The sequence below is a fragment of the Micromesistius poutassou genome (assembly GCF_964030765.1).
Source record: "Micromesistius poutassou genome assembly, chromosome: 4".
Lineage (NCBI taxonomy): Eukaryota > Metazoa > Chordata > Actinopteri > Gadiformes > Gadidae > Micromesistius > Micromesistius poutassou.
Window position 1 is genome coordinate 22,933,930 of NC_140274.1, and position 13,889 is coordinate 22,947,818.

Sequence of the window (13,889 nt, forward strand, 5' to 3'; positions counted from 1 at the left end):
CTCTCTCCCTCTCTCTCTCTCCCTCTCTCTCTCTCTCTCCCTCTCTCTCTTTCTCTCTCTCTCTCTCTCTCTCTCCCTCTCTCTCTTTCTCCCCCTCTCTCTCTCTCTCCCCCTCTCTCTCTCTCTCCCCCTCTCTCTCTCTCTCCCCCTCTCTCTCTCTCTCCCTCTCTCTCTCCCCCTCTCTCTCTCTCTCTCTCTGTCTCTCTCTCTCCCCCTCTCTCTCTCTCTCTCTCTCTCTCTCTCTCCCTCTCTCTCTCTCCCTCTCTCTCTTTCTCTCTCTCTCTCTCTCTCTCCCTCTCTCTCTCCCGCTCTCTCTCTCTCTCTCTCTCCTCTCTCTCTCTCTCTCTCTCTCCCTCTCTCTCCCCCCCTCTCTCTCTCCCTCTCTCTCTCCCCCTCTCTCTCTCTCCCCCTCTCTCTCTCTCCCTCTCTCCCCCCCCCCCCTTCCATCCATGCAGAGGGAGTCCTGGGACCAGTCAGTTGCGGAGCCCCTGTCCCAGGTGGGGGAGGGCCTGTGTCCGGAGGGCCTGGGCGGCGTGGTGGGCGGCGTGGTGGGCGGCGTGGTGGGCGTGGCGTCCGGCTCCATCACCAGCCCGGAGCCCGAGGGCAGCCCAGCCCAGCAGCAGCAGTACCGCTCCCCCAGCCACGGCTCCTCCGCCACGGGCCCCTCCGGCCCGCCCTACGCCCTGCACACGCTGGAGGACGTCCACTACCACCCCCTCGCCTCCTACCCGCCCTCCTCGCCCTCCTTCTGCTCCCCGTACATGTCGGGCCCCGTGGGGGACCTGGCCCCTAAGATGGGCCCCCTGGCGCCGGAGGAGCCCGAGAGCCACCGGGGCCTCTCCTCCCACGGCGAGGCGCAGCACCCCTCCTGGGCCAAAGAGGATGCTGGCAGCGCCTGGTCGTCCTACGAGATCAGGAGGTCCTACTGAGCGACTGATGGGGGGGGGGGGGGGAGGACAGTGGGATGAGGGGGGGGCTAGTTGAATGTGGCGCTGTTGTAACGTGGCACTTCAGAGGAGTGCGTTCGCCTCCTAGGACTTCATGTTGTCACCGTTTTCATTTGGAGTTTCATTGTGAGTACGTAGACGACAGGAATAAATGTGCTGTAGAACAGAAGGAGAACGACCTCCTGGAGAGTTCATGGAAGACGCTCCCGTAGCAGAGAAAGGCTCCCGAACAATAGACCTGCTCTGAGTCAGCTCTGAGCCAGCTCCATCTCCGAGCCAGCTCCATCTCTGAGCCAGCTCCATCTCTGAGCCAGCTCCATGTCTGAGCCAGCTCCATCTCTGAGCCAGCTCCATGTCTGAGCCAGCTCCATCTCTGAGCCAGCTCCATGTCTGAGCCAGCTCCATGTCTGAGCCAGCTCCATGTCTGAGCCAGCTCCATGTCTGAGCCAGCTCCATGTCTGAGCCAGCTCCATGTCTGAGCCAGCTCCATCTCTGAGCCAGCTCCATGTCTGAGCCAGCTCCATGTCTGAGCCAGCTCCATGTCTGAGCCAGCTCCATCTCTGAGCCAGCTCCAGGGAGCCGCTGCAGGCCCGGGGAGGCGCTCTCTAGGGGGTCTGCTCATGTCTCATGAATGTCAAATAAACAAAAACACATTTAATACAGGGTTGTCATGTAACAGAGGTTCCAACCACTTTCTCATATTTAGACTATTTAGTCATTAAGGTGACAATGTGCCATCAAAATTAGGAATTATTAATCTAGAAAGGGAAATAATAAAAGTTATTAAACTATCCAACATTTTAGATATAAATATTAACACGGATATAGAGTTTGACACGACTAGAAATAAAGACTGAGTTGAGAACAGATTTATTTTCGGATACATATTTTTATATTTCAAAAAAACAATTTAGAACTGAATCCGTTTTGTGATCAAATAGGTCTCAGAAGTTCATATTTATTAAAAAACACTTGACTGCGAACATTTCTAATGATTCATTTATTTGTTTTCAAATAAGAAATTTAACTTTGAAGACATTATGTGGGATTATCTATAACCCCCCATATTCAAAATCATGAGAAGAGGTTATTTTAACTGCTTAACCAATATACCCAAAGAAATACTAAATAACTTCCAATAAAATAAAATACAACATGAAATTATTTTACACAATTAGTATTTTCATTCAACATGTTAGGTACGTTAACAATCGTGAACGGATCGTGAATAAATCACATCGAAGGCACGTCTTTTTCCAGAGGAACGGACTCTGCGGTGGTCACTAGGGGGCGCTCTGAGCCAACGCCCGAGCGAGGAAGAGCTTCAAAGGTATTGTATAATCAATGGTTTTATACACACAGTAGGCCTATGGCTACTGCGTGTATAAAACATTAGATAACGTCTTCGTCTCTTACAACGCCTGGCCGTTGTAAGAGACGACTAAGAGTAGGCCCCTACATTTATGGGGTTTTTTCTTCCGTGAAATGAAAGCTAAATCACTCAGATGACTCAGGCCTATGTATTTAAGTGTCCAAAGTTCGTTATAATTAAGTTATTACAGAACGTTCTTTGAGAATAATAATTATTATTCATCTCAAACTAATTGAACGAATCTTAATCCCAAGCGGTGCATTTTTAATTGAAGAAAAACTGTAGCCAAATTAGGCCTATAACCCTATAATTTGGCTACCTTTTTTAAATCTTAATAAAGGCCTATCAAGGTCTTTGATATCTTAATAAAGGCCTTTCTAGGCCTAAGAATAAATGAGAGTATGTTCATACCGGACTCTGGCAGACAGTAGGCCTACAGTCATACAGGCTACTACACGTCCTTCTCAGTAGCGAGATAACGCAATAAATGGTAAGTGTTATGAACGTAAACGGGTGAAAAACGTTCATTTAACGAACATAATTAAATATCTATATTTTCACAACGTATTTCTAAATGTTTGCGATGAAATTCTTGGATATTAAATATTCTAGGAAACTATTAATTATTATTAGGCTATCCATCTGATCCAAACAGATCGACTCTGACTGATGTGAAGCGTATCTAGTATAAAGCATAATAAAGAGCAGAGAGGCCCCAGCCCGCGTGTGTGTGAGTGTGAAGCACTTGTCGTGTGAGACTGAAGCCTGCGATGCCCAAGATGGCTGCTGCCCCTTGCCACGCCCACCAATTTACAACTTTATCAATTGTTATAAAATGTTGTGTTAAAACATTTATTGCAACACATTGGTGGTGTGTTGAGTTGTCTTAATAAACGTAACATTGTGGGCCCAAAGTCATAAGTGGGCTCTCAATGCGCATTGGACAGGGGGTGTGGATGGTCTGAAATCAAAAAAGGGGCATTAAATGTATAAAACATCATTTTATTTTCTTTAAAATGTGAAATAATATTATAATCTATTAAAGTGAAACTTATTTAGTGTGTAGAAATGATGAATTGCAGTGAAAAATCGATATTTTTGAGTTGCCTCTGAATATTCAAATTGAAAGTAACGCGCAATCAAATCATTGTCAAATCATTGAGTTCTAGGGGTTTTAAATAGTAGGCATGGAGGGAGAAAATCACAAACTAATATATCCCCAGGTATATTACACTATTGTTGCATGCTCTCATGCTGTTTTGACACTTTTGTGGTGCGATCTTTTTCGATTTTTGCAAGAAATTGGTTCTTGGCCATTTAATGAAGCAGAAAAGGGACGTTGGAGAATCTCATAGGAGTTGTTCCAGGAGCCTTTTCCTCCACCCAGCCAGCATGTCGGGTAAGTCTGCCATGGCCTTTTCCTCTGGAAACGGGCTTGTTGCATTTTCTCCTGAAACAACCAAGGCAAAGAGAGAACATTTTTTAATCACATAGTTTAAACCATCCCACAGACTTAAAGCATCACAATCTGAAGAGGTCTCCCTACCTCCCAGTGACCCTGCTCCACTGAGCCACAAACAAGGTCCCCAGCGTGACATTATTGGGCTAAAAGAGGGTCTGCAGCTCGGGCCACCTGTTACTTTATTGCGTTATTATTTTTTGCTGAACGTTAAGTAGACGGATCCAGGATACCGCTGCTTTGCGCTTCATTCCTGATTGACATTTGGCAAACCTTTGCATCTTTGCATCTTTGTAATTTATAACTCTAAAGTGATGCTGTTACTTGATATCTAGCAACACCCATTATTACTATTATAATTATTATTACTATTATTATTATTATTACTATTATTATTATTATTATTATTATTATATGATCCGATACGTTTGGTGGGAAGTGGATGTTACAAGGTGTAAATGAGCTCAGCTATTTCATATTGCCAATTTAAAAGAGACATTATGGCGAATGAATATTGATCCCATTAGTATCGCGACAGGACAACACGTACCAATGATATCAGAACCATGCAAACGCACCTCCAGGCTTGCAGCCCATAGGTTAACATCGGGGCTTCACATTAACTTTACATTACGCGGACGTAAAGACGTAGTCTATTACGTATACATTTGGTTTATCTGCCCATTGGTAAGTGAAATTGTAGAAATGAATGACATGCAGTCGTCGCAGCGCGCAGAAGCCCTAAAATGCCATGCTAATTATGTGAGGTGGGGCTTTGGCCAAAGTCTTTTTCATTTACCGATACACTAGTTTATTTGAGATGTTTCCTCCACGGTAGTTTGGAGATTGAAGAAGATCTCGTGCTCCCTAAAATGTCTCTGAACTGGACATATCCAGTCTTTATTATGTCGGAGAAACGATGAACCAAACATCGACTATTCGTCTCCAATCACACGTTTACGCGTACTCAAGCAGCTCTTACGTCCTTTATTCTAAATAAATTGAATTATAAGTACGTCGTTCGTTTGAATTGATCCATCAAACCCAGCTTCACGCCGATCCTGCTGTTTTGGTTCCTTTTTTGCGGGGTTTTGTGTCTTTTGGTCTGTCTCGGTTTTACGAGGAAATCGCGTATTTTTATTAGTTATCTCAAAGGCTCCCCGTCGCACCAAAACCCGATTTAACACAAGATCTCTTTTCGAATAAAACGCAAATCCTGTATCTTAAATGTGCACTTACTTGGTCCCATTTTCACCCTTTTTCTTTGTCTTTTAGTGTAGCCAGGGCGGGCTGGGCGTCAGTCCACATACCTGAACCTAAGGGACTTTGTCCTGTAAGCAGCGCCCAGAGGGGGCCTGCTGTGAGGCGAGGGGATGGGCAGCAAACGCAGGCTGGAAAAGTTGTAGAATGCAGAAACGGACTGAAATAAAAGATCAAGGATACATTTTGGGTCCAATTGGCCTATGTGGGCGATAAAGAGGCCATTTAAGAATATAAAGCACTCAACAAGAACACATCCCATTTGGTTTGGATTTTTTTTATTGATCCCGCCAAGACAAACAAACAAACACAAATACATTTGAATGTCATTGTTTGTTCAAAAAGCCTTTCTACAACTTGTTGTGTTGGAGTATCCATATGCTTACTTTTCTTCACCATCTCACAGTGCAAAAGCTAATTGTATGTGCTTGTGCAAATAAACGACTTTACAAATGTGTGGACATTAGGCCATTAGGGCAGGGCGGGTCTATATATATATATATATATATATATAGTACATGTCAAATAAAAGAAAGAAGGAAAAGTAAGGAATTAGAGGGAGTGGGGAACAGGCTGGAATACTTGTGTTTTGGAGGAGAACATTGTCTGTTGCGGAGTGTTTTGGTGACCCTGCCCTTTGTTATTGACATGCAGATAAGTCACGGGTATACCAGGGAGTCCGCGTCAAGACCACGGTGAAGGAGCTGCTGCAGAGACTCAGAGCCCGGGCAGCGGACGATAAGGATCTAGCGGTAAGCAGCACTCAGGGAACACAGGCTGGAAACGACCGCAATGTCGTCAAACCATCCACATGTATAGCCATGTACAGAAGTAGTGAAAACACACACACACACACACACACACACACACACACACACACACACACACACACACACACACACACACACACACACACACACACACACACACACACACACACACACACACACGCACGCGCAAACTTGCAACAATCAAACATGCACTGAACGAGCCGATCGTTCGTGCACACAGTAGCCTAAGCACTACACGCACGTGGACGCGCGCCCATGTGTGCCCTACGCATCGTGTCAGGCGCGTTCACAAACTAATTCTCAGGGGTGACGGTGACATTCCGACGCTAATCTGTACCATCTCCCTCTGTTCTTCTGTATACTTCTTCTTATTGGAATAAACAGGTATCCCAGGGCTGCCTGGACATCCCCAGCATCTGCGTCGGCCTGTCCTCCCTCCAGAGTAAGTAGAGGCTATACACACGGTGCAGCCCATTCCAACAAGTCAGCCGTCCGTTGGCACCACGCGGCTGTGTATCGCGAGTCTCGGACTGAAAAGCTTACCAAGTGCAAATCCGGTTGTTTTGCAGATGATAGGAAGAGGGGGGTGTGGGCGTTGGAGCCGTGACATCAAGTTATCGGCGTAGTCCAAAACAAAGTGCATGATATCTGCAGATGACGTCTGCCCTCATCCATCACCCCACAATGAAATAAACTTATTCGAAAGAGAATTTCGGCCCTACAATAAGTCAGAGCTGTATTGCCAAGAATGTGAATGAATTCTAGTTAACAATTGATAGGCACGTTCCCAAGTGCTGCGTAATAGGTCCTTTATATAAACGTGCACTCATATGCGTTGGCTGATGGCAGAGTGACATCACTTTCACGCTCTGAACATATTTAAATGTATTCCTTTGTTTGTGATTACACGCTCATCTTGTTTTGCATTTGCCTCACGGCAGACCACTACGTCGACGCCTCGGTTCTGCAGGCGGACGCCGACTACAGCGTCCAGCTGACGGCGAGCGACGGGTACTACCAGCAGCACCACCAGTACGTGGACGGCGCGGCGGACATCGGCGGCCACGGCCCCCTGCTGACCCCCTCCGCCTTCCCCCTGCCCGGCGCCCAGCTCTCTCCGGAGGCAGACTACTACAACGGAATGGTAAGAAAGCGTCACACGCGGGATGCTAAGGCTCCACTTTACTGCGCATTGCTTACAGTTAGCCTACATATACGTAGAGACAAATAGGACCTTTTGAAGTTGTTCGTTTTAATTGGGGAGTCATGTGCAAATTGAAAGAAAGAAAAGATCCCCTTTTTCTCCCGTGACTTAAATGCACTTCATCCTCCGTCCCTCTCCCAGGCTGCGTCCTCGTCTCCAGACTCCGTCCAGTTCTCCAGCCCAGTGGAGCGCAGCAGTTACTCGCCGCAGCATTCCTCTTACTCGTCCTCCTCTTCCTCCTCTTACGACTCGCCGACCCGAGTGGAGCCCGGCGGGTACCAGGGGTTCACCGCCCTGGACCACTGTAACTACCAGCACTGCGGCTTTGCAGACGGCTACTGTCAGCTGCAGGCGCACTGCTGGCCGGCCCCCCCGCAGGAGAGCTTCTGGGCGGCCGCGGAGTCCGCGTCCTACTACGGCCCCACCGGCCCCGCCACCGGCACCACAGACTACCCCTACCCCGCAGAACACCACTGTCTGAAAAGGGACTGGCCCGTCATGAGCTCAGACATGTGCTACAATATACTCTGATGATGTGGACCGTGATTATATGTGTAAATACGATGCACTGCACGTGTTGTGGAAGAGACTGTGTGTGCATTCTACCCGCAGGGTTCCGCTGCTTTCTCCACAGCGTGGACTGACGGAGTGACGCGGGAAAGCTAACGCCGATTTTATTTTTGTATTACTGGAAAATAAAACATTATTTTTTTATACGGATCCAAAGTGGTGTTAATAATTACAATCTGCAAACCATAATTTATTTTAACATATTTCAGAAGGCAAGCAATATTTTTACACAACGGCTTAATTTTTTAATATTTAGGCTATAATGACTAGGCCTATTAATGTGGACCTGTTCAATAGTCACAACCCTATGATGTAGTTCCTATTTCCATTCCTTTTCAAGAAAAAAAATATTGTTGGCTTCGTCTGCTTAATAAATGAAAAGCAATGGTTTACTAGATCATAAACGCTCAGTCGCTCTTTTATGGGACAGTTGGCTGATCCCGTCAAAACCAAACCGTCCGCTCCTTGAGTCAACACCGTTTACCACCTCCAGCTGCCGGCCTTGATCTGCTCGTACTTTCTACAGTTGGACTTGATTGGGGGTCTCAATTATTTGCCTCTAGAACAATCCACAAAAAAAAAAAAAAGTGTTTAAGTTGTGCTTTAAATTTTTACAACCTGAAAAACATTATAGGCCTACACATAACATAATAAATTCAAAAGGCTGGGCCCTGCTTCAAGTAGCAGCTTAGAATATCTTAGAATATCTTTATATATATATATATATATATATATATATATATATATATATATATATATATATATATATATATATATATATATATATATATTTATTTATTTATTTACCGGTATTATGATATAATACAACAAACGTATCTATGAAATCCGATGAGAAATGTAAGCGTTATAGGGTGTTTTTTTATCCAGAAAAACCGCATCTCCCCTGTTTACTTTTGCATGGTTTTGCAAACCAGTCTTTGCCTCCGGGGGTCGAAGCTCATTACAGCGTCTCTCTGCACATGTGTCAGTTTCTAAAGGTCCAGCGTGGAGCATTTAAGCATCTAGCGGTGAGGTTGCAGATTGCAACCAAGTGATTACCCTCACCTCTCGATTTAAAAAAGATTGCCTGTAGGCTACCGGGATATGTTACCCGAATAGATCAGCCTATAGCCGTTCGGGTATCTTTGTCATAGTCACCATGGAGACTGTACAAGTTGTAGGATCTGGCGTAGGGAACATCCGATTTACGTTTCTCAACACAGTATTCCTATATTACTGCATCCATAGTGGACACAACATTCATAAACGTATAATTATCGCTATCTGTCAGATGCATTGATCCTTCATCTCGACAGCTGTCGGCACTAGAAGTCCATTATCTGTTACTGCGGTTCGTGAAGGTGACTTTTTTTACTTTGAGTTATTAAAAGGGAAGCATCCCCAAAAACTAAAATCTCCAAAACATTGAGGTATTAAAGCGGATATATTATTACTAATGGCTTATTCCTGACCCTTCCACTTGTTCCACTTGTTAACCATGAGTTACATCGGATATCTGGAAGTCCCCTGTCTTTCTGGAGTTTCGTTATGAAGTTCGGTTCCAAACAGGTTTAATAGAACAGGCCGTTTTGAAACTCTATTTGAAATGAGCATAATCCCACCCCTCTCAGGTGAATGACCACTCCCACCCCAAACACAGAGATGTTCTGCAGAAGGATGGCGCTCTGGCTGAGTTAACGCTTAATACGCTATGTTGAAGCTTCAATGTCACCTCCATATCTAAAACAACCCATTGGTCTTAGGACTCCCCACACTGATGGCAACATCCCTCAAAGGCCAACGCTCCGTGACCTCCCCTCGTTCACGTCATTATGGTTTTAAAGGTTTTAAACTGAACATTCCTCCCTCTACACATGTTAAGCTTGATCGAAATGTACATTGGCAAATGATAGAAGGGTATAAGAGAGAGGAGGGTCTGCACATTGTTTTGCTCCAGAAGAGGATTTATTTACAAACAGGCAACGTTTCGATGGCTAGGGATCTTTATCAGGCAGATCCCTAGTGATCGAAACGTTGCCTGTTTGTAAATAAATCTTCTTCTGGAGCAAAACAATGTGCAGACGTCCTCTCTCTTATATCCAATACTATTGTCTAGCACCTGTGGATTACCTGTGGATGTACGCACCACCCCTCTTTTTAAAATGATAGAAGGGATCATAAAAATGATTTGCAAATGATCTGTAATGGATTACAGCAAGCAGCAAAGCGGGTCATATGGTTGGATTGTGAACGTTATTCTTGATATCCTCCCCTGGATGTTGGGTGAAGGGCGGTGGAGGTTCAGATGGAGTCACATGGGAGCTGTAGACGCTGTCCCCTGCGGTGCAGTGGAGATGTTTCTGCTGGCTGATGTGTCGGGTGCTGATGAGTAAAGGGGAATGTGTGTTTTCTAACTGAAACAACAACGGTTGCCAGAGTACAGAGGAAAAGTAAAGCCAGCCCAACCTGTCCTCAGCGCTCAGATCTCAACCGTAAACACTGAGAGAACAAACGTCTTCCTCCAGCGTGTGAGTGTGTGTGTGTGTGTGTGTGTGAGGGGTGGGGGGGGAGACTGGGGGTGGGGGGGGGGGGGGGGCTGAAACTTTCTGGCCACCCCCCCGTGGGCTGCTGTCTGATACACTAATAACAGACTGTATATGGTCTGCACATATGACACTCCTCCCATATCACCTCCTCTGCACCGATACCCGACCAGTCCTGTGGACAGTGAAGGCTCCCCCCAGAGGAGCTGCAGCGCTGGGGCGATGTGTTGGTGCATGCCTGCTGCCGCGGCCCGGCCGGGGCTGCTGGGACATGCAGAGCAGCGCTCCATGTGCAGCACTGATGTCAACGGGTTGCTGGTTGGAAACCCCCGTGACCTGGAAGCCCCACACTGCCCTGGAGCACAACCCAGGACCCCCACCCTGATCCACACTGCCCTGGACCCCCACCCTGCACCCCCACCCTGCACCACACTGCCCTGCACCCCCACCCTGCACCACACTGCCCTGCACCCCCACCCTGCATCACACTGCCCTGGAGCACAACCCAGGACCACACTGCCCTGCACCCCCACCCTGCACCACACTGCCCTGCACCCCCACCCTGCATCACACTGCCCTGGAGCACAACCCAGGACCACACTGCCCTGCACCCCCACCCAGGACCCCCACCCTGCACCACACTGCCCTGGACCCCCACCCTGCACCCCCACCCTGCACCCCCACCCTGCACCCCCACCCTGCACCACACTGCCCTGGACCCCCACCCTGCACCCCCACCCTGATCCACACTGCCCTGGACCCCCACCCTGCACCCCCACCCTGCACCCCCACCCTGCACCACACTGCCCTGCACCCCCACCCTGGACCCCCACCCCACCCTGCACCACACTGCCCTGGACCCCCACCCTGGACCCCCACCCTGCACCCCCACCCTGCACCCCCACCCTGCACCCCCACCCTGGACCCCCACCCTGATCCGGAGGGCCATCCAAACCCTCTGGCCTTCAGAGACACTCTAAGAAGAAGCCGTCTCGTCGATGGCGTCCCAGGGCAGCCAGCAGCACTCTCAACCCTTCACTACATCACATTTGATTCGCTCACCTCTTGCAAAATGCTCAAAATGCTCAAAAAAATTCATCAAAGGCAACCAATCCGTGGCAGATTACTGTCACGTCCAACTGATTACCTTTGTTCATCCTCATGTCTTATCGGGGGGAGGGGGATTTGAGGCCACGTTGAGGTAGCCTGGCATGGCCAGACCAATTGCAAACCTCCATTAGTCAGAGACCTTCTGTCCCTTTTGGGTCGACAGGAGGCCTCCAGGAGGGGCGACCAAAAGGCCTCCGGTGGAGCAACGTGACGCAGAGCTGAGCCACCAACTAAAAATGAAACTTTAAATGCAGTCGTTCGTTCTTCTTCAAGTGAAAATATACCATCCAGTAAGTTTCATACAGTCTCCATAGTGGACTCTAAAACCCTTCCACATCTGTTGAAAATGCCTCTCTGCAGGTCAGTCGATTTAGGCAGAATTCTTTAGTCTGGGAGGGGAGCCAGATCTTATCAGCAGAACAAATGAAACATGAGCTCACCAGATCTGTCTCGTTCCCAGGCTAATGCTGCGGACGTCTTCTAAAACATTGATATAAATCTATAATCTATAATCTATAATCTATAATCTACAGGCGCCCTGTGTAAGTCTGTTAGCTCGGAGGGGAGATGTTAGTGTGTGCACAACGATGTCCTTATAGGGGGACGTGTTGCCGTAGGTATGCAGCTAGCCCGTCACCTCGCCGGGCTCAGTGGGCCGTTGTGATTCGATCAGAACCCTCATTGCTCCATTCATGGGTTCCCCTGTGCTTAAACCACCACACCCACACCTGATATCAGGAATAGCTATGCAGGTCAAAATAAAACATACCGATAGCAAATACACATATTTGTTCAGTGGACATAAATGTATTGAAGGGCAAACTTTAAGGCCATTTAGCTGTCAGGATCTTTGATGAGTGAAGTGAGGCTACGCCTTGCATCCGCTTGTAGCCAGTGACTCACAGCTCTGCATTCATGGGCTAACACAAACAGCAACATGTCTCGGCATGAATTTACATTTGAATACTTCTTAAACCATTTTGTGTAGCGATAGTCCGACCTTTCCAAAGGATGCATCAGGCAGAAGCATTGCAGTAAAACAAGCTCAAACCAACTCACGTCTGACTGCACCTGACGCCCCATTCCTCTCCGTCCCCTACAGCTATGTTCAATGTCGGTGGAGTGAGTGATCGCTGTGTGCGGCTCACAGCCACAGGCAGTACATATTACACTGCAGTTTCTTCCTGAGCAACACGCATCCTGAGAGGGATGCGTGTTGAAGCCAGTTGATACAGTAGGCCTGAGCTGTTCACCCCCCTTTACCTTAACAGTGTAAAACCAGCCTGATAAACCAGCCTGATAAACCAGCCTGATAAACCAGCCAAATGACCAAACAGTCAAATGTACAGGTCCCAGAGCAAACGTCATATAATAACATCCATGATGTACTTTTGAGTGGCGCGCACCAAGCTACGTGGGAATCTGGAGCTGTTGTGTATCCGTACATAATCCATACCACAAATATATTTACATTTACATTTTGGGCATTTAGCAGACACTTTTATCCAAAGCGACTTACAATAAGTACATTTGTCAAAAGAAGTGAAACAACGTATCGCTGTCGGTACAGTAAAGATGTTCATAGAAGTAGAAGTACTAACAAGCGCTATGTTAACCCAATATATACACAATAACACTGACCTCAAGAGAATCGGACACATTTTCTGAATCAGTTTCTCTTTATAGTCGTTATATAAAACGATTTGAGGTCATCTTTAAGAAGCTACGGGAATGTTCCTCTGAGTGTTTGAGTAGATCACAGAGTCGTCTAAACGGTTCCCAGTCTGCACCCACGGCTGATTGTTGTGCGTTGGCTTCGGAATGTGATTCTGTCTGTCTGTCCCACACCACGAGACCACAGTGTGAGTCCAGGTCCCAACCTCACGTCAACACGCTAAAACAAAGGACTCTCATTTGTACTCCTGGTATCTGTGTGTGTCTGGGTGTGTGTGTGTTTGTGTGTGTCTGTGAAGAACTTTCACTCTAAGTGTTCTCAGTGTGGCAACAACAGCGGGACAGGTCTAAGCGTGATCAGACTGATAACACGAGCCGTTCCTTCAGCCCAGCCCTGCTCCCACTGATGAAACCTGATAAGATTCACCCAATGGCTCTCAGTTCACGTTCACATGAACATGAAGTCCAGTGACTTTAAGTTCTCTCAAATGCTCAAATCCAAGTAGTACTTCTAAAAGTATTACTTCTAGAAGTAACTTCTAGAAGTAACTTCTAGAAGTAATATGTCTAGAAGTAGTTACCATACAGGTGGATACATTAAAAAGCGTTGTGTTAATTGAAGGAATGTAATCATTCTTCCTCCAACAGGCCACAGTGTGGCCATGGCTGCCTCTACCTGTGGAGGCTGATATTTGGGGCCATACCACCTGAATCAGACATTACTACCATCTCCTGTATCGCTAAACAAATACCTCTAAGCTCTACTTAGCTTTTCAATAAGACAGCACTTGGGAAGCTTCAACTCTGAGTGGCTGGCCTCCTGCTGGATCCTTCACCTCTGGTGAGCTTCATCTAGTCACCACTTAGATCATAGTACACGCACATCAATGTGTGCACAATCAACACAAATGATATGGGAGGTATTTTGTGATTTGATATACGTGCATGCAGAACTATGG

The 13,889-nt window shown here is 47.0% G+C and overlaps 2 protein-coding genes across 2 annotated transcripts in view; both read left to right on the plus strand.

Annotated features, from left to right (window-relative positions):
* Positions 1 to 929, plus strand: part of LOC311341649 (POU domain class 2-associating factor 2-like) — a gene marked incomplete at both ends in the record, with an annotated part of 25,636 nt that extends 24,707 nt beyond the window's left edge. The window contains one exon of the mRNA XM_084466452.1: positions 456 to 929. Coding sequence (XP_084322578.1) covers positions 456 to 929 — 474 coding nt within the window. The remainder of the gene's footprint in view (positions 1 to 455) is intronic.
* Positions 930 to 3,639: 2,710 nt separating this feature from the next.
* LOC311342571 (pou2af1) lies at positions 3,640 to 7,564 on the plus strand (the record flags this gene model as incomplete). Its single annotated transcript, XM_084467404.1, has 5 exons — positions 3,640 to 3,718; positions 5,693 to 5,790; positions 6,214 to 6,271; positions 6,771 to 6,973; positions 7,175 to 7,564. 5 exons carry the CDS (start codon positions 3,640 to 3,642, stop codon positions 7,562 to 7,564), a joined length of 828 nt encoding a protein of 275 aa, XP_084323530.1.
* Positions 7,565 to 13,889: the final 6,325 nt, after the last annotated feature.